This window comes from Alexandromys fortis, unplaced genomic scaffold (genome assembly GCF_014885135.2).
Source record: "Alexandromys fortis isolate MF-2015 unplaced genomic scaffold, M_Fortis_MF-2015_v1.1 scaffold_36, whole genome shotgun sequence".
Classification (NCBI taxonomy): Eukaryota; Metazoa; Chordata; class Mammalia; order Rodentia; family Cricetidae; genus Alexandromys; species Alexandromys fortis.
Window position 1 is genome coordinate 8,732,940 of NW_026067915.1, and position 18,041 is coordinate 8,750,980.

At 48.3% G+C, this 18,041-nt stretch overlaps 1 protein-coding gene across 2 annotated transcripts; it reads left to right on the plus strand.

Annotated features, from left to right (window-relative positions):
• Positions 1-1,980: 1,980 nt before the first annotated feature.
• Mon1a (MON1 homolog A, secretory trafficking associated) lies at positions 1,981-16,207 on the plus strand. 2 transcript variants are annotated; one of them, XM_050139582.1, is made up of 6 exons: positions 1,981-2,273; positions 11,427-11,566; positions 13,084-13,569; positions 14,285-15,050; positions 15,704-15,851; positions 15,940-16,207. In XM_050139582.1, the coding sequence occupies exons 2-6, from the start codon at positions 11,440-11,442 to the stop codon at positions 16,078-16,080; spliced, it is 1,668 nt and encodes a 555-aa protein (XP_049995539.1). In that variant the 5' UTR covers positions 1,981-2,273; positions 11,427-11,439; the 3' UTR covers positions 16,081-16,207. The 2 variants fall into 2 exon arrangements, with proteins under 2 accessions (XP_049995539.1, XP_049995540.1); XM_050139583.1 differs by lacking the exon at positions 1,981-2,273 and adding an exon at positions 2,966-3,122.
• Positions 16,208-18,041: the final 1,834 nt, after the last annotated feature.

An 18,041-nucleotide genomic window follows, 5' to 3' on the forward strand; every position in this document is an offset into this window, starting at 1 on the left:
TTTTGGTTTTTTGAGACAGGGTTTCTCTGTGGTTTTGGAGCCTGTCCTGGAACTAGCTCTTGTAGACCAGGCTGGCCTCGAACTCACAGAAATCCACCTGCCTCTGCCTCCTGAGTGCTGGGATTAAAGGCATGTGCCACCACCACCAGTTTAGAGCAGTGGTTCTCAACCTTCCTAATGCTGAGACCCTTTAACACAATTTCTCATGTTGTGGGGACTCCAACCATAAAATTATTTTTGTTGATACTTTATAACTGTAATTTTGCTATTGTTATGAATCATAATATAAATAGCTGATATGCCACCCTAAGGGGTCAAGACCCACAGGTTGAGAACCACTGTTCTAGAGTTAGGGCTAAGGCTCAATGGTAGAGTACTTGTTGGCATGGGCAAGGCTCTGGGTTCAATCCCCATCATCACACAAAGAAAACTCTTGCCTTAGACTCCTTTGTAATGAGTATTTCTCTGTCCTGCCAGCAGCTCCCAAATAATGACACGGAGTACGAAATTAGTGAAAATTTAATTATAAAAGCGTGGCCTACAGCATAGGCTTTTTCTAATTAGCTCTTACAATTTAAATAAACCCATTTATTTTAATCTATATTCTATCACATGCTATTACCTCTCTTCCATCTTTTTTTTTTTTCTGAGACAAGGTTTCTCTGTAGTTTTGGAGTCTGTTCTGGAACTAGCTCTTGTAGACCAGGCTGGCCTTGAACTCACAGAGATCTGCCTGCCTCTGCCTCCCGAGTGCTGGGATTAAAGGCGTGCACCACCACTGCCCAGCTCTTTTCCATCTTGTACCTTCTGTTTCCTCTGGCATCTCTCTTTCTCTGAGCCTGGGTTCCTCCTTCTTTCTCTCTCTCCACCTGGAAGTTCTGCCTATCCTCCCTGCCTAGCTATTGGCCATTTAACGTATTAAACCAATCACAGTGGCAGATCTTTACATAGTGTAATCAAATATCTTGAAACATAATATGAAATGAAGTATATAGAACAAAACTGTATAAATTTTATTTGACTCAAGGTAGGGAACCTGGAACCCTGGGCTCAGGAAGAGGGAAAATCCTGAAAGATATGTGGTAAGTTGGAGAAGTTCCACTCCAATCTAAGGGAATGAACTCTCACATGGGAACTTGCCAGGTTCTAATCACCCTGTGCAAAGCTGTCTCCAGGAAAAAGATCACAGCTTTGTCACCACGTCAGTCATACATATGCCGGCAACAGCAAGGAAGCGTCAGAGGTTTCTGACTTCTGTTCTTCACCCAGAACTATTGGGATAGTTAACCATGAAGCTAAAGAAGTGAGCAAACTGAAGTGAGAAAATATGAAATATACTATTGTCATGCCCTGATTTTGCTTCTTTAAACTGTTCTCCAAACAAAAGTAAGGACTGCTGGGAAAACTTGTTTTCTTGTTTTGTTCCTTGTGCCTAGAAAATTACAAGCAGTGGTTCCTTACCCTTAGAAATCACCCGGGAGCTGTAACATATAAACCCGATGCTTCGTTCCCACATTCATCCAATTAAGTAAAGATCTCTAGGGACGGTGTCCGGGCATTAATGCTTTTTAAAAGCACCCAGGTCAGTCTATGCGAAGCGTTGAGAACTGCGCCTTCTAGATTCTTATACTAATATACTGAGACCTGGGTAAGCAACAGTTTTTAAAGCAACAATTCGTGCGCCTTTTCGATATGTCTACATCCATCAGTGTGGCTGGGTTCACTAACGACATTTATCCAATTTCCTAAAATCACATTTTCCTCCTACGATCAGTGAGGAGACACCAAGGTCCTTTATCGTGCCTTGAAGCAAACCTCTACGGCACTTTGGGGGAGGAGTAGGGAGCCGGCCTCTAAGACACGGAAGAAGGCGGAGCCAGGTGAGGCAACCCGGGACCTGGGTCAGACCCCGCCTCTGGCTCTGCCGGGCTCCAGAGCCCGGAACCGCTCCCGCAGTGCTTAGGCTGCGGAGAGCTACGGACTACATTTCCCACAATGCACTGAGGGGCGGGCTGGGACTGGCCAAGCGGCTGGAACCGGGCCTCCGCCACCACAGGCCGGTGAAAGCTGTCTTCCTGTGCCGGTGACCGGTTAAGGGTGAGCAGGAGAGATCGGTTCATCGGCTGTGGCCATGTCTGTATCCTCCAGGGGCGGTAGCCCCACGAAGTTGCACTCTCAGGCCAGGCACGGCTGGACACTCATATCCCCCCAGGGGTCTGGCAGAGGGCAGTGAGTGGCACCCTCCGTAGGTCCTGTGTTCCCCCAAGAAACAGGTGAGTTCGACTGCCAACCCACGTGGCCTGGGGGCGGCGAGAGGCGGGCAAGCTGTCATCTTTAGAGGGAGGGGCTTGAAAACTGGGGGGTCCCGGCCATCTACTGCACCGATAGGAGTAGTGCGTCTCTTTGGGGTCCGTCAGCCAGCTGGCCCCAACTGGGCAATATGAATGATGAGGCGAGAACTCATTCTTTGGCCGGGAGGGCAATGTCGCATAGGCAGCAGTAGCTGGGTAAGACACCAACCCCCAATTCGGACGTATTTGGCCCTTAGAGGTCTCTTAAACAGCGACTGAGAGGTGGAGTGAGCTCATGGAAGGGTCGCAGTCTTGCGACTTCGTTCTCAAGGCTGCCCTTACACTAGGGGAGTTTGCTTGGGAAATGTGAGCAGCCTTTGTCAGGAAGGGGAGTGGCCTCCAGAGGTGACCAGGATCAGGCTAGGCTCAGTGTAAAGTAGGCGTCCTGCCCAAACACCCACAGCACAGCCTCAACTGGCCCCTTCCGTCAAACAGTCGACTTCACCCCGCCGGGTAGACCAAACGGTCAAGGCCAAAGGCGTATCCCTGTCAGAACGGGGAGGAGAATCAAGGTGGTTAGGAGCCAGTAAGAAGGGGCTTTTGCAAGACCCTCCCCTCTCAGGAGCCCTCTGAGGGAGGGGTAACACCAGTTCATTAGGTGGCATCACTCACAGGCTACTGGGAGCTTCTAGGAAAAGTTGCATGCCCTGCGGACATTTAGAGGAGCTGTCTAAAAAGTGTTCCTGTGGAGATTTCTGGAGCTTCATGCCTAACTGCTTCAGGCCCAGTTTTCCAGGAGCGTCAGCTGCAAAAGTTAAAGCTCCAGTGGAGGTGAGAGGTGGGCTTGACCTGATCCACTCTACCTTCCTGCCTGAGAGGGTGGGCATCCAAAAAGCTGTTTGCTTCACCAGGCCTGACCTCGGAGAGGATAAAGATGCTGTGTGATCTCACACGGCAGAGGAATTGTTGTGAGAAAAGCTTAGACAGCTGACCCTGATCCCTTCCCCAGGCAGGTACCAGGCAGAGTACACTCAGAAACACTGGGGCTCCTTACTGGAAGCACAAAAGGCATACTGACAGAGTGAAGCTGGTGTAGAACTTGTTTGGGTCTTTAAACCAGAAGTACAAGACCACAAAGAGGGGAATTATGCAAACCCAGGAGGTAAACTTGGAAGAGCCTGAGATCAGTCAGTTTGCTTGGTACTCTGAGGCTGAGGTGCATGGATGACTCTTTGACCTGACATTGGGGTGGGGGTTGTGGGGAAGCCTCCAAACTAGAGTTCACCTGGCTTCCTAAGGTCATCCATCAGGTACTGGCTTACTGAGCAAATTTCCAAATTCATTTGCAGGACAGAGACCACCGGCTCTGGCAGTCTGAATGCTAAGAATGACCACAATGTGCTAATAACAGCAACTGAGTATATGATATGCCTACTCTATATAGCCAGATCACGTGTATTATCTCATTTAGTCTTACCACCCCATAAATCAGAGGCAGCTGTTTGAAGGATATCTCCATTCCATAGCTTGCTTGTTTTAATTAATTAATTATTTCAGGCAGGATTGCTCGGTGTAACAATAGCTCTGGCTGTCCTGGAACTTGCTCTGTAGACCAGACTGGCCTCACAGAGATCTGCCTGCCTCTGCCTTCCAAGTGCTGGGATTAAAGGCGTGTGCCACCACTGTCCGGCTTTCATTCCATACCATTTTATAAGTGAGAAAACTGAGACCAGTAATACCAGTCCCTCTAACTACAGAGCTGTTTTTCCTGAAGACTTGATTACTTTCAAAGACAAGCTGTCTCTATAGACAAAGATTTTCTTGCCTGATCCCAGGTACCTGTAAAGCTGGTGTTTGTCACAGACCTTTCATTTTCTTTCTCTGCCAAAGATACTTATTCATTAGATGTTGGTTTAATTCCCCTGTATATGTCTCGTGTGTAGCAGGCCACATGGAGGGTGGCCTTCAATCTAGAAAAAAAAATCAGAGTGAAGAGGTTTATTGCGGGAAAGGCCTCTCTGGTAAGGTGCTTCAGCAACAAGCTGAAGTGAGGGAGTGAGTCATGGACTAGCCTAGAAAGGGCTATAAAGGAAGCCGGGTGAGGTTAGAGTAAGGGCAAAGGTTACGTGAAGAGCTGTTCAGGATAAGCTGAGCTGATGTAGCAAAGGGGTGGGAAGAAGGGGCAGAAAATAAGCTTGGAGAAATAAGGGGGAAGGGCCTTGTGCCTTCAGGAGGAAGCTGATTTTCTTGCTAAGTGAGGCGAAGGTATTGCAGACCTGTGAGCAGAGGAACGTCACCTGACCTGTTTCCAGAGTCACCTTGAATGCCAGAGCAGAGTGGTGGGGGACACAGCAGGACTGGTAAGGAGGTTGTGGCAATAATTTGCTAGAGAGATAATGGTGGCTTGGACCGATCAGATAATCACGGAATAGATAAGAAATGGTCGTCTATTGAGCCCAGTGTGGTGGCGCACACCTTTATTCCCAGCACTCAGGAGGCAGAAATCGGTGGATCTCTGGGTTCAAGGCCAGCCTGGTTTACAGAATGAGTTCCGAGAAGGCCGGGACTGTACAGAGAAACCCTATCTTGAAAAAAAAGAAAAAGAAATTATCAATTATTAGCTACAAGCATTTATCACTTAACATTCATAAGTTATTTTGTGAAAGGAACCATTTTTGTCTTGCTGTCTTCCTCCCACTATTATTTACTCATTTTTAATATTTTAATTTTATTTAAATTTATTTTAATTTTATTTTATTTTATTTGTTTATGTGGAGGAGGGGAGTTGTGCATGTGAGTGTAGTACCCTAAGAGGCCAGAAGAGGGCATTGGAGCCACTGGAGCTGGAGTACAAGCAGTTGTCTACTGCCTAACCAGGATGCTGGGAATCAAGCCCAAGTCTTCTCCAAGAGAAGTATATGCTCTGATCTAAACTGCTGAGCCATCTCTCAGACCCCACTTACTATGTTTTTGAGACATATATCCCAGGTTGACTTCAAACTCGTATAGTTAAGGAAATTAACTTGTGATCCTCTTGCCTCCACCTCCCAAGAGTTGAAATAACAGGTGTGTATTAAATATACACCTGTTTATTTAAAGATTTAGCTTTTATTCATGTATATGAGTGTGTATACATATGTGTGTATGGGCGCCTGAGGCCAAAAGAGAGCATTGGGTCTCCTAGGAGCTGGTTGTTGTGAGCCACCCAACGTGGATCCCAGGAAATGAATTGCAGTCCTCTGCAAAAACAGAAGAAAAAAAATCCCTTACTCTTTTTGATTTTTTTTGAGACAAGGTTTCCCTGGGTAGCCTTGGCTATCCTCCTCTACTCTGCAGACCAGGCTGGCCTCGGACTCAGACGTCGGCCTGTTTCTGCCTCCCAAGTGCTGAGTTAAAGGCATGTGCCCCCACCACCCATCTTGCCCAGCTTTTTTTTTTTTTTTTTTTTTTTTTTACAAAGGATTCAACTCTGGTTCTTAAGCTTAACTGGCAAGTGCTTTAGCAACTGGGCGCTCTCCCTAGTCCCATACATGGTTTTATACAGTGCAGGACTCAAACCCAGAGCTTTATGCATTATAGGCAGGCACTCTATCAACGAGGTTATATCCCTAAGCCCTAATTTGGGTTTTATTGAGACACTGTAGCTAGACTGGCCTTGGATTCACTCTAGTTCTGGATGCCCACAAACTCATGACTGACGGTGACACACTTTTCTCAACCCTTTGAAGTGCTGGGATTACAGACATGTACCACAACAACAGCCTCTGCCTACATTATATTTTATTTTTTTTTCCATGCCCCTTATTTTAAGTTTTTAAGCTAGGTATCCCAAGCTGCTGCCTCTACTTCTCAAGCACTAGGTTTAGAAGTGAATGTCACTATGCAGAGCTTTTTTTAATGCAGAGATGAAGATTGAACAAAGCAACAGCCTCATCCCCTGCTGTTTGTCTGTCTTTGAGATAAGGTCTCACTCACAGACTAGCCCCAATCTTTCAGCAACCTTCTGGCATTAGCCTATGAAGTTTTGGGATTATAGGCCCTGAGCCACAGTGCTCAGTTTTGTGTTAAAAGACAGGGCCTCATGGAGACTAAACTGACTATGTATCCTCTTGTGTCTGCCTCCACAGCACTGGGATCACAAATGGCCCTAAACCCAGCATCTTCACATTGGTTCTGGGCATGGGCATTGGTTGCAAGGCAAGCACTTCATGGACTGAGTCATCCCTCATATCTCTGTAAATGTTTGCCACTTGTGTGCACGCCCTGTGGAGGCCAGAAGAGGACATCTGCTTCTTGGAGTGGAGGTTATAGGCAGTTGTAGGCCTGGGAACCAAACTTGGGTCTTCTAGAACAGCAGTAAATATTTTTAACTGTTGAGCCAACTTCCAACTACCCTTCCTCTTTTCGTCTTTTGGGTGTTTTTTGTTTGTTTGTTTTGAGACAAGGTCTCATTTAGATAAGACAGAACTTGCTTGCTTTGTGCCTTTTCAAGTGCTACGATTTTGGGTGTGTGCCACCACACCTAGCAAGGAACATCTTTTTTTTTTTTTTTTTTCAAGACAGGGTTTCTCTGTAGCTTTTGGAGCCCGACCTGGAACTGGCTCTTATAGACCAGGCTGGCCTCGAACTAGGAATAAAGGCATGCACCACCACTGCCAATCTAAGGAACATCCTTTAAAGAGAGGATAAATTGGGATCTTGGTTTTGGACGCATAAGCTTAAGATAGCAAACTAAACAATTATGTGTGTATGCCAGTAAATAAAAGGAAGATTGGGGCTAGAAACAAAAGTCATATTCATTAACGTGTAGAAGTAATTTAAAACTATGAAACCAAAAAAAGATCACAGAGGCCCTGAATGAAGACAGAAGAGAAGCAAGAACTGAACTCTGGGCCCCTCCTATTGGAACTGTAAAAAGGCTCAGATGAGTAGTCCACGAAATAATGGGTTTTCTGTCCACGAATAATAGGTTTCTCCACCAAGGCAATGCGGTAAGCCAGATCAAGCCGAATTGAAAAAGTAAAATAGCAGGTTTATTTAAGCAAAGCAACTCTCAGGTGAGTTCTCCAGTCCCAGAGATTGAGGCCAGAGAAGTCGTGCATCTGAACTGAAGCAGGGAGGTTATATAGCCTGTGGTTGAGGGGTGATGATGTGTCCACCACAGCTGGGTTTAGGCCCAAGTATGGTCAAAAGCTGACCACTTTAGCCAGGTAGGTGGGCTGCTGGCAACTTCAGGGGAGGAACTGCTGAGGCCGCCAGGAATGCAGAATAGGCTTTTTGGTGCCTTCCCTTAATTGGACATAGTGTGAGAGGGCAGGGTTTGGAGAGAGACGGGATGGGGCTTTCCAGATCAAGCTGGGGTGAAATGGAAGTTGCAAGGAAACCACCAGGGGGGGAACTAAGGAAAGAGAGTGGTATACTAGAAGCCAAGAGTGGAAATGCTTTAGGAAAGAAAAGTAAGCCAAGATATGCCAGGACTTGGGAGAAGAGACATTCTTAGGGAACCTTAGCCTTAAAGCCTTAGCAGCCTTAGCCATAAAGTGAGACATGGTCCAAAAAAATAAAAAAGATAGGCTAAGGGATGGAAGAGGGGGAGGGAGAATGAGCATATGTCAGGAGTTGATTCGGAGAGTCATTGGTAGAATAATATCTGGATGTAACAGATTCCAGAGAGAATAGATCTGGAGATGGTGTGGCAGAAATCTAACTGCTTAGCAGTTGTCTGTGGAACTCTCTGCATTTCCCAGCCCCCTCAGCTTTGACACTAATCCTAGACAGCTTTGACTCTGAAGTATTAAGAGCTTATACATAATCTCCTGGCTACGGAATCCTGCCACAGCGTGTGGAAGGCCGTGTTCTGATGCTGGTAGATTGGGTCACGGCTTGGAAGGAAGCTACTCAGAATTATTTCCAGACAGGAGCTGGAGGGATAGCTCAGTGGTTGAGTGTTTTCTCAAAACCGTGAGGAATGGAGTTGAAATCCAGCATTCAGATAACAAGCCTCACAAATAACCTGCAACCCCAAATCTACAAAGTGAGTTCCAGAACAGCCAGGGCTACACGGAGAAACCCTGCCTCAAAAAACAAAAACAACAACAAAAAATACAAACAAAAAAATCCTGTTGATCAGTTCAAAAAAAATTTTTTTTTCAGACAGGGACCCTCTATGTAGCTCTGGAAATCCTGGAACTCACTACGTCATAGACCAGTGTTGTTCTTTTTTAAAAAAATGCTACAAGATCCCCGCTCAGTAGGCAGCAGAAATGCTGTAGGTCCCAAATGGTGGTGGAGGGCCATGTGGTGGCAGGCAGCGGGCTCTAGGCGCAGCCAGTCCCAAGCAGAAATGGCTGCCGGTCCCAGAGCGGTGGTAGCGGGCCCTGTGGCAGCAGGCAGTGGGCCCCAGGCAGAGACGGCTGCTGGTCCCTGAGCAGTGGCTGGTCCCAGGCAAGGAGACACGTGGCGGGCGGGCAGAAGACAGAAACATGGATAGACACGACGTGCAGGGTGAGGTTGAAATTTATTCAGGGGGTTATGGAGGAGGAAGGGTGAAGGGGGGGACAGAGAGAGAGGGAGAGAGAGACAGAGACAGAGAGAGAGACAGAGAGAGAGACAGAGAGAGAAAGAGAGACAGAGAGAGAAAGAGAGACAGAGAGAGACAGAGAGAGACAGAGAGAGAAAGAGAGAGAAAGAGAGACAGAGAGAGACAGAGACAGAGAGAGACAGAGGGGGGGGGAAGCAGAGAAGTGGGGAGAGAGGCAGAAGAGGAAGATGGAAAGGGAGAACTCAGGCCGGAAGCTGAAGATCAGCCTGCCTCAGCAGATGGGGGAGGGAGTGGGCGTGGGTTGTCTCTTAAAGGGACCAATACCATAACATTCCCAGGTCTTCCTTATAATAAAAAGCAGATTAGATCTCTTAAAAGGACCAAAACCATAACAACCAGACTGGCCAGAGAGATCCTCCTGCCTCTGCCTCCAGGTGCAGGGATAAAGATGTACAATACCACATCCAGCCCTTATTTTTTTTTTTTAAGACAGTGTCTCTTTTTGTAACTCTGGCTGGCCTGGACCTTGTCTCTGTAGTTCAAGCTGACCTCAAACTTATAGAGATCTACCTGCCTTTGCAGTCCTGGTGCTGCAATCAAAGGCATGCAGCCCGTCCATGGTAAATTCAGTTTTTCATGGGGAAATTATAGAAGTGTTTCAATTCCTATATCAAGTTCTCCCCTCCTTTGTAGTAACACCAGACAAACTCTCAGCCTCAGTTCTTAGCTCATATAAGTTAATCAACTCTGAATTAGATAAATTAACCCACATACACTTTGTAGCATTCTAACTGTACTTGAACTTTTTTGAGACAGGGTTTCACTATGTATTTCAGGCTGACCTAAAACTTTGAACAATCCTTCTGCTTCAACCTTCCAAGTACTGGAACTGCTATTGTACAAATACTGGTGGTTGTCCTGACAGTGTTACTTCCTTCTGGTCCTCTTCCTTTGTGTATCTTATTTGTGCTGGGAATGGAACCCAGATCCTCTGCAAAAACGAGTGTTCTTAACTACTGAACCATCTCTCTAGCTTCTAAATAATTTTTTTTGTTTGTTGTTTTTAGTTTTCTGAGACAGAGTTTCTCTGTGTAACTGCTCTGGCTGTTCTGGAATTTACTCTGTAGACCAGGCTGACCTCAAACTCACAGAGATCCACCTACCTTTGGCTCCTGAGTGTTGGGATTAAGGGTGTGCACCACTACACCTGACTCTAAAAAAGTAATTTTTTTTAAAAGATTTATTTATTTATTATGTATACAGTATTCTGTCTGCATGCATGCCTGCAGGCCAGAAGAGGGCACCAGATCTTATTACAGATGGTTGTGAGCCACCGCCACCATGTGGTTGCTGGGAATTGAACTCAGGACTGTTGGAAGAACAGGCAGTGTTCTTAACCACTAAGCCATCTCTCCAGCCCCCCCAAATAAGTAATTTTAAATGTAGGTTAAAATGCATGTTTTTAAACTGATGTGGTGCACGCCTTTAATCCCAGCACCCAGGAAGCAAAGACACGTGGATCTCTGTGAGTTTGAGGCCAGCCTGATCTACAGAGTGAGTTCCAGGACAGCCAAGGCTGCACAGTGAAACCCTTAAAAACAAAAAGTAAAAGAGCAAATAATAATAGCAGCTAACACTGTCAGCGTGTCTTAAGATTGAACGGTGGGGAGAATGAGTGAGGTTTCCCCACACTTTCCTGTGTTTCCATGCTTTCTGTGATGAATGTGTCTTTTGTAATCAGAAGAAGAACATGATGGATGGATACAGTTCAGTGGTAAAGTGTCTACCCACTATGTACAAGGCCCTGGGTTCAATTTCCAGAAAAGGTGAGAGAAGATGGGATGGAGAGGGAGAGAAACAGGTTTTAGTTTTTATTTTTATTTTTTTAAGGAAGGTATGTCTACCACAAACACATTTTTTAAACATTTATTTATTTATTTATTTATTTACTTACTTACTTATTTATTTATTATGTATACAATATTCTGTCTGTGTGTATGTCTGCAGGCCAGAAGAAGGCACCAGACCTCATTACAGATGGTTGTGAGCCACCATGTGGTTGCTGGGAATTGGACTCAGGACCTTTGGAAGAGAAGGCAGTGCTCTTAACCACTGAGCCATCTCTCCAGCCCCCAGGTTTTAGTTTTTAAAACAAGGCTTTACTATGTTGCTGCAGCCAGCCTGGTACTCTGGGCAATTCTCCTAACTCTGCCTCCTGAGTCCTGGGATTAGAGGTGCATTCATTTTCACATCCAGAAAAAAAACCTTAAAACTTCATTTTTTTTTTATTAGTTTTTCAAGACAGACCTGGCTGCCCTGCCCTGGAACTCACTTTGTAGCCGAGGCTGGCCTTGAACTCACAGAGATCCACCTGCCTCTACCTCCCAAGTGCGAGGATTAAAGGCGTGAGCCAGTACCACCTGGCTAAAACTTAATTTTTTTTGTGAAAGAAAACCCAGAAGTCATTTCCCAGGGATTTGACTCAGGGGGTCCTGGTAAGAAGCTTAGCACTATTGATTACACCAGTGGCTACCAGCACTTCACTTCTTTCCCTCCATGATGCATTTGTTTGTTTGTTTGTTTTTACCTCATAGGACAGCCCCAAAGATGGCTGCTGACATGCAGAGGAAAAGAAGCAGTGAATGCCCTGATGGCACATTGGCTCCTTCTGATGGCCAAAGTGTGGAGAGAGCTGAGAGCCCCACGCCAGGACTGACCCAGGGAACCGAGCCAGGTATGGGTAGAGCACACTGTCCGCAGCCACGCCTCCAGGGGGAGGTAGGGCTCATGGCACTCTGTGAACTCACTGTGCCTTTGCTCATCCACTGGGTATTTGTTGCATGCTGGGAATCCTGCAGAGAGCAGGGCTGTTTCCAGCTTCCTTTCTTGCCATTTGCACTAGACAACTGTGAGGACCTGTCCCTTATGAGAAAAATAAGGAAAAAGTCTCTATTTAAAACATCGTTTTTCTTAGCTGGGCGATGGTGGCGCACGCCTTTAATCCCAGCACTTGGGAGGCAGAGGCAGGTGGATCTCTGTGAGTTTGAGACCAGCCTGGTCTACAGAGCTAGTTCCAGGACAGGCTCTAAAGCCACAGAGAAACCCTGTCTCGAAAAACCAAAAAAAAAAAAAAAAAATCGTTTTTCTTTTCTGTAGACCAGGCTGGCCTCAAACACAGAGATCTGCCTGCCTCTGCCTGAGTACTGGGATTAAAGGTGTGTGCCACCATTGCCAGGCTAAAATGTCTTTTAATAAAAATTCAAACTGAGGGGCTGGAGAGATGGCTCAGAAGTTAAGAGCATTGCCTGCTCTTCCAAAGGTCCTGAGTTCAATTCCCAGCAACCACATGGTGGCTCACAACCATCTGTAATGGGGTCTGGTGCCCTCTTCTGGCCTGCAGGCATACACACAGACAAAATATTGTAGGCATAATAAAGAAATAAATATTTTTAAAAATTTTCAAACTGAGTTTCACAAGGAAAAAAAGAGCTCGACATGGTGGTGTCCACCTGTAATCCCAGCAGCTGTGGGTGGAGGTAGGATTAGTGTGAGATCATGGCCAGCCAGCCTGGGGCTACATAATGAATACCAGGCTAGCCGGGGCTGTGTAGTAAGACCGTATCTCCAAAAGAAGAAAACTAAGTAGGGGTTAGGGCTTTACCTCATTAGTCAAGTACTTGCCGAGTATGCCTCAGTCCTTAGATTCCAGCACCCCAAAAATATGTAAGAGAAGCCCGACGTGGCCCCTGTCCTGGAGAAGCCACAGGCTAGTGGTCAGGGGCCATGGTAGCCCTCCCTCATGGATGGAGAGGGTTAATAACTAAACTTGTCTTCTTAAGGGATACCACTGTAGTGACCAATAACTACATCTTACCTGAGAGTGGAATTGTGACAGGTACTCACCCACATGGGGAGACGGGGATGCCGTCCAGGTACACAGCAAATGCAGAGCTCTTGCGTGTGTGTGGGGGGGGGTCCAAAGCACAGGTGGATAAATGCCAGTGTGTTTGGAATGGGCAAGGCGGTGAGCTGTTCAGTGTTAGTGAGGGGAAGGTAGATATCAATTTCTATGCTGCCTGGAGACCAAGGCCCTTTAGGCTGTAGATGAGCATAATGCATGGGAGGCAGTGGTAGGGCGGACAGTAGCTTGGGCCCATCAAGACAGGCAGCAACCCTCTAGACATCTCCTTGGTGAGTGCTGCGTATCTACCAGCAGCTACCCCTCTAAGTACCAGTGCTTTTGGTCTGCAGGTGCGGGGCAGGAGGGTGCCATGTTTGTCCATGCACGTTCCTATGAAGACCTGACAGAGTCAGAAGACAGGGAAGCTTCTGGGGACAGCCCCAAAGAGTATGCTGGAAGTCCCCCGCCACTGCCTACAGACATGCGCCAGATCAGCCAGGACTTCAGTGAGCTGAGTACCCAACTGACAGGGGTGGCCCGTGACCTGCAGGAGGAAATGCTACCAGGAAGCTCAGAAGACTGGCAGGAGCCCCAGGGAGCAGCAGGACGACCAGCCACAGAGCCTTCTCAAGAGGGCACAACTGAAGGGGATGAGGAGGACGCTACGGAGGCATGGCGCCTCCACCAGAAGCATGTGTTTGTACTGAGTGAGGCAGGGAAGCCTGTGTATTCTCGCTATGGGTCTGAGGAAGCACTTTCCAGCACCATGGGTGTCATGGTTGCTCTGGTGTCCTTCCTGGAGGCAGACAAGAATGCCATTCGCTCCATCCATGCAGGTGAGCCACCTGAAGAGGGTTGCGGGGAAGGCTCCAGTGGCAGGGTTTATTCATACCAGGTTTTGCGCGCGCGCGCGCGCGCGCGCGCGCGCGCACACACACACACACACACACACACACACCTAGAAAGCTGGGTGGTGCTATTTGCCTGAGAGTAAAGTCCTTCCATCTCTCTGAGCCTCGGGCTCTTACTGAAGTAGGATAACAGTATCAGCCTCCTGAGGTAGCAGGGCTGTGGTGAGAACTAAAGGCAGTTCTTTGGGGCAGTGACAAAAATTATGAATAAATTTTTAAAAAAAGATCTAGCTTAGATCCCTTGCCAATTGAGTTAGCATTTAGCATAAAATGTGTTTCCCTAAGCTGGGCCTGGTGATATATATATTTGCCTATAAATTCCAGCACTTGGAAAGTGGAGGCAGAAGGATCAACCTCTGCTGCATTAGCCAGTCTCGGCCGGGTTAACCTAGGTAGGCTACTTGAGACGCTGTCTCAAAAAGCAAAGAATATGTTTTCCTGAAGAGCTTGTGTGTCTGAGGGTCAGGTTTGGAAGCAGGTGCCAGGGAAGAGAGGTGACTGACTACCCACAATCAGTAAGCCCCTACTGAATTCAGAGCTCCCAGCAAGGAAACCCTGGAAAGTGAAGCCCACTGGGAAAGCCTGTCCGGGAGGGCTTCTGGGAGGAGGGCTGAAGCTGACCCGCTGCCCACACCCTCAGATGGCTACAAGGTAGTATTCGTACGCCGGAGCCCTCTGGTGCTGGTGGCGGTGGCCCGCACGCGGCAGTCGGCCCAGGAGCTGGCCCAGGAGCTACTGTACATCTACTACCAGATCCTGAGCCTTCTAACTGGCGCGCAGCTGAGCCACATCTTCCAGCAGAAGCAGAACTACGACCTGCGGCGCCTGCTGTCAGGCTCGGAGCGAATCACCGATAACCTGCTGCAGCTAATGGCTCGAGACCCGAGTTTCCTGATGGGCGCAGCGCGTTGCCTGCCCTTGGCAGCGGCAGTGAGGGACACGGTGAGTGCCAGCCTGCAGCAGGCTCGTGCTCGCAGCCTAGTCTTTTCTATTCTGCTGGCCCGCAACCAGCTGGTGGCGCTGGTGCGCCGCAAGGACCAATTCCTGCATCCCATCGACCTGCACCTGCTTTTCAACCTCATTAGTTCCTCCTCATCCTTCCGTGAGGGCGAGGCATGGACCCCCGTGTGCTTGCCAAAGTTCAATGCGGCCGGCTTCTTCCACGCGCACATCTCTTACCTAGAACCTGATACCGACCTCTGCCTGCTGCTGGTCTCCACTGACCGTGAAGACTTCTTTGCAGTCTCTGACTGCCGCCGCCGCTTCCAGGAACGCCTTCGAAAGCGGGGAGCCCACTTGGCCCTGCGGGAGGCTCTGCGCACACCTTACTACAGCGTTGCCCAAGTGGGCATCCCTGACCTTCGTCACTTCCTCTATAAGTCAAAGAGCTCAGGACTCTTCACCAGGTGAGAGGAGGCACTGCTTCAGGGAAACAAGGATGCAGAGATGGGGGGAGGCTGGTTGGTCCTGAGATCTAAGATGCAGCCCTGAAAGGGACCACTCCTTTGAGAGTGTACCGGTATGCTGGGGCTGTTTGCCTCGGGCATCACTCAGTGGGCATACGCCTCTCTACTTCAACATATGTGAGGCCTGGAACAACTTGGGAAAGAAGCTGAAACAGAGGTTTTCTCCGTCCTTTGCCCTGAAGTAACTCTGCCTTTGGGGTCATTTTGGTCTAGGCCAGGATGCTGAACCCTTTTCCCATGCACTCCTCCACTAAAGGAGCTGGGCAGATATGTCCTCCCCCAACCCCCACTTTTGGTTCAGAAGGTTTCCCAGGAAACCTCCTCTGCTCTAGGCTTTGTATTCCTTTAGGTACCTAAACTCAGAAACAGCCTCTCCAAGGAAGGGTACCAAAGGGTTACTATGAACCTGGCAGGGGGGGGCAGGGTCCAGTCTGTCCTGGGTGGTCTTCTATAATCAGAAGATTATATCCTGTCATGGGGAGCACCTGGGGAGAACAGGCAGTAAAACCTCCCTGTCCAGAAAGAGGTGTTTCTAGTTCTCCTGAGAAGACAGTGAAAGGCATTCCTTTGTGAACCGACTTCTCCATCTGCAGTCCTGAGATCGAGGCCCCATACACCAGTGAAGAGGAGCAGGAGCGGCTGCTGGGCCTCTACCAGTACCTGCACAGCCGCGCTCACAATGCCTCTCGCCCACTCAAGACCATCTACTATACAGGCCCCAATGAGAACCTCCTAGCCTGGGTAAGGTGGCCCTAGATGAATAGATACTGGGTAGATGCCACAAGAAGCATGCCTTTTCTAGGTGATGACCCTTTGCCCCCTCCTCCAGGTGACAGGTGCCTTTGAGCTCTACATGTGCTACAGTCCACTGGGAACCAAGGCATCAGCTGTCAGTGCCATCCATAAGCTGATGCGCTGGATCCGTAAAGAGGAAGACCGGCTCTTCATCCTCACACCCCTCACCTATTGATGGAAGTGGGAAGGCACACTGGGCGTGGGAAGCCATGAGAGCCTCCAGGTGAGGCTGGCTTCTCCTGCCCAGCCAGCAGGCAGGGACTGTGGGTTGGTGCGTGCATTAAAGTGCTTTGAGAAAGACACTTGTTGCGCTTTGCCACTGGTTCTTTGCTTGCTTGCTTGCTTGGTTCTGAGACTCTACGCCCTACTCTCTATGTAGCCTTAACTGTCAGGAGCTCACTGTCCTCAAACTCCTGAGTGCTGGGAATAAAGGTGTGTGCCGCCACACCCAGCTCTGGCACTGGTTCCTTTACCCATCCATTCTCACATATAGATACAAAATCCTTCTTCCTGGCCCGACACGTTCCTTATATGGGGGCACATGTTCATTTGAGCCCCTCTCCCAGCTTTTGCCAGCATTAAGCCCCTCATATGGAGTCAGATTCCAGTTGGGGCTGTTTTGATTCCGTGAAATCCTGTCCTATGTAAGGGGCTCACTGTCTTCCCCTTGTCCGCTCCCATCTTTACCCACACTCAGTCTTCTCTGGTGCCAGCCTGCCCTCGGTCGGTCCATGCTTCCAAGGACAGTTCCGTCATCAGCACTCTGGTTCATGGGCTGCTGTAGTTAAGCACAGGCTGAACCGAGAAAGACAAGGGCAGATGACCTGGGCCAGATTCTGGGTAGGAGCCCTTGGCAAGGCAACCCGATTCTCTGTAGCCACAGGCCTCTGAGGAGAATGCTTAGATATACCCATAAAGGGCTGTCTTAGTTCCTGTATCTCCTCCAGCCACTTCATCAGAACAGCTCCCCAAGAATGAGCCAGAGGAAGCCCACTTGATCTGTAGGGCCTTTGGAAGGAAATCTGTCTTAGGTCACTTGATATGCTGGACTGTCCTCAGTAACCCTCTTCCTCAGCCTGTCCTACACGAGATCCTGTGGACACTTTCCACACGTAGGCTCAGCAGTAAAGGACTGGCTCCACTCAGTTAGCCCCAGGGCGCAGTACAAGAGGCCTCCAACTTGCTCCTGGTGGGAGGGGAGATCTCCTGGTCCTGCTACAACCCAACCCTCTCACTGCTCAGAGGAGCAAAAGGCTGACTAAAGAGAATAGCCTGATAATGTCCTCAGGCTGTCAGAACCACCTTCAAGCAGTCTCTGGAAATAGGACCACGATTACTTTTGCCACTAAAACCACACCAGAGATCATGTATAAATTAGAATGAACCACATTGAGGAGACACCATGACAGCTGTACTTAATTGGCAGCATAATCTTGTTACTAGTTTCATCCGAGATCGTGTTAGACTTAACATGGCAACCGGCCACCTTCCCAGACCCCTAAGACCCTTGGAAGCAGGCTCAGTGTACACGCTGCACATATCCCCCAGGTTTCTTTCCTGCCTGTTTTGTGCTTTTCTTCATCTTGCTCCTGATCAGTGATGTCAGATCAACACTTTGGAATCAGGGTGACTTGAAGACAGACATCCCTAGTTGATCAGCAGTTAGCCCCTAAGTGCTTCTGGTAGCTACTCTAAACCTGTAGTTATTCAGCTTCTCTCTGGTTCAATATCCCTTCTGCTCAGGCACAGGATAAGCATGGTACCAGGACGGTAGGTTCCTAGGAGTGTGGGGTTTGCCTATTTGGAGGTCAAGGATTAGATGACGGGCAAATAAAGGAGGTTTCCTAATAGAGGCACCAGCATCTGCAAAGAGAAGAACTGGACAGAACTGCTCTGCGGTGAAACTGGCAGAATCTACAAGTCCGGATAAAGTCACAGTGGGGAGAGTCTCTTAGAGCTGCAGTCTGATATGGTTGCTGCAGTTAGGGAGAAACCCCTAGTTTCACTAAAGAGATTTCTGGGTTGGAGAAGGAAGCAATGTTGAGAGAGACCTGAGCCTATGGAGGGCAAAGTGGCTAGCATTCTTTTTGAAGTAAGATCTCAGAGTAGTTAAATAAGTCCTAAGCCAGCAATAGG

Bases quoted from the DNA above. Each gene is read 5' to 3' on its own strand.
- Mon1a (XM_050139582.1), top strand. From the start codon at position 11,440: ATGGCTGCTGACATGCAGAGGAAAAGAAGCAGTGAATGCCCTGATGGC. The intron at 13,570-14,284 runs GTGAGCCACCTG...CCACACCCTCAG, and splicing joins CATTCGCTCCATCCATGCAG to ATGGCTACAAGGTAGTATTC. The intron at 15,051-15,703 runs GTGAGAGGAGGC...CTCCATCTGCAG, and splicing joins AGCTCAGGACTCTTCACCAG to TCCTGAGATCGAGGCCCCAT.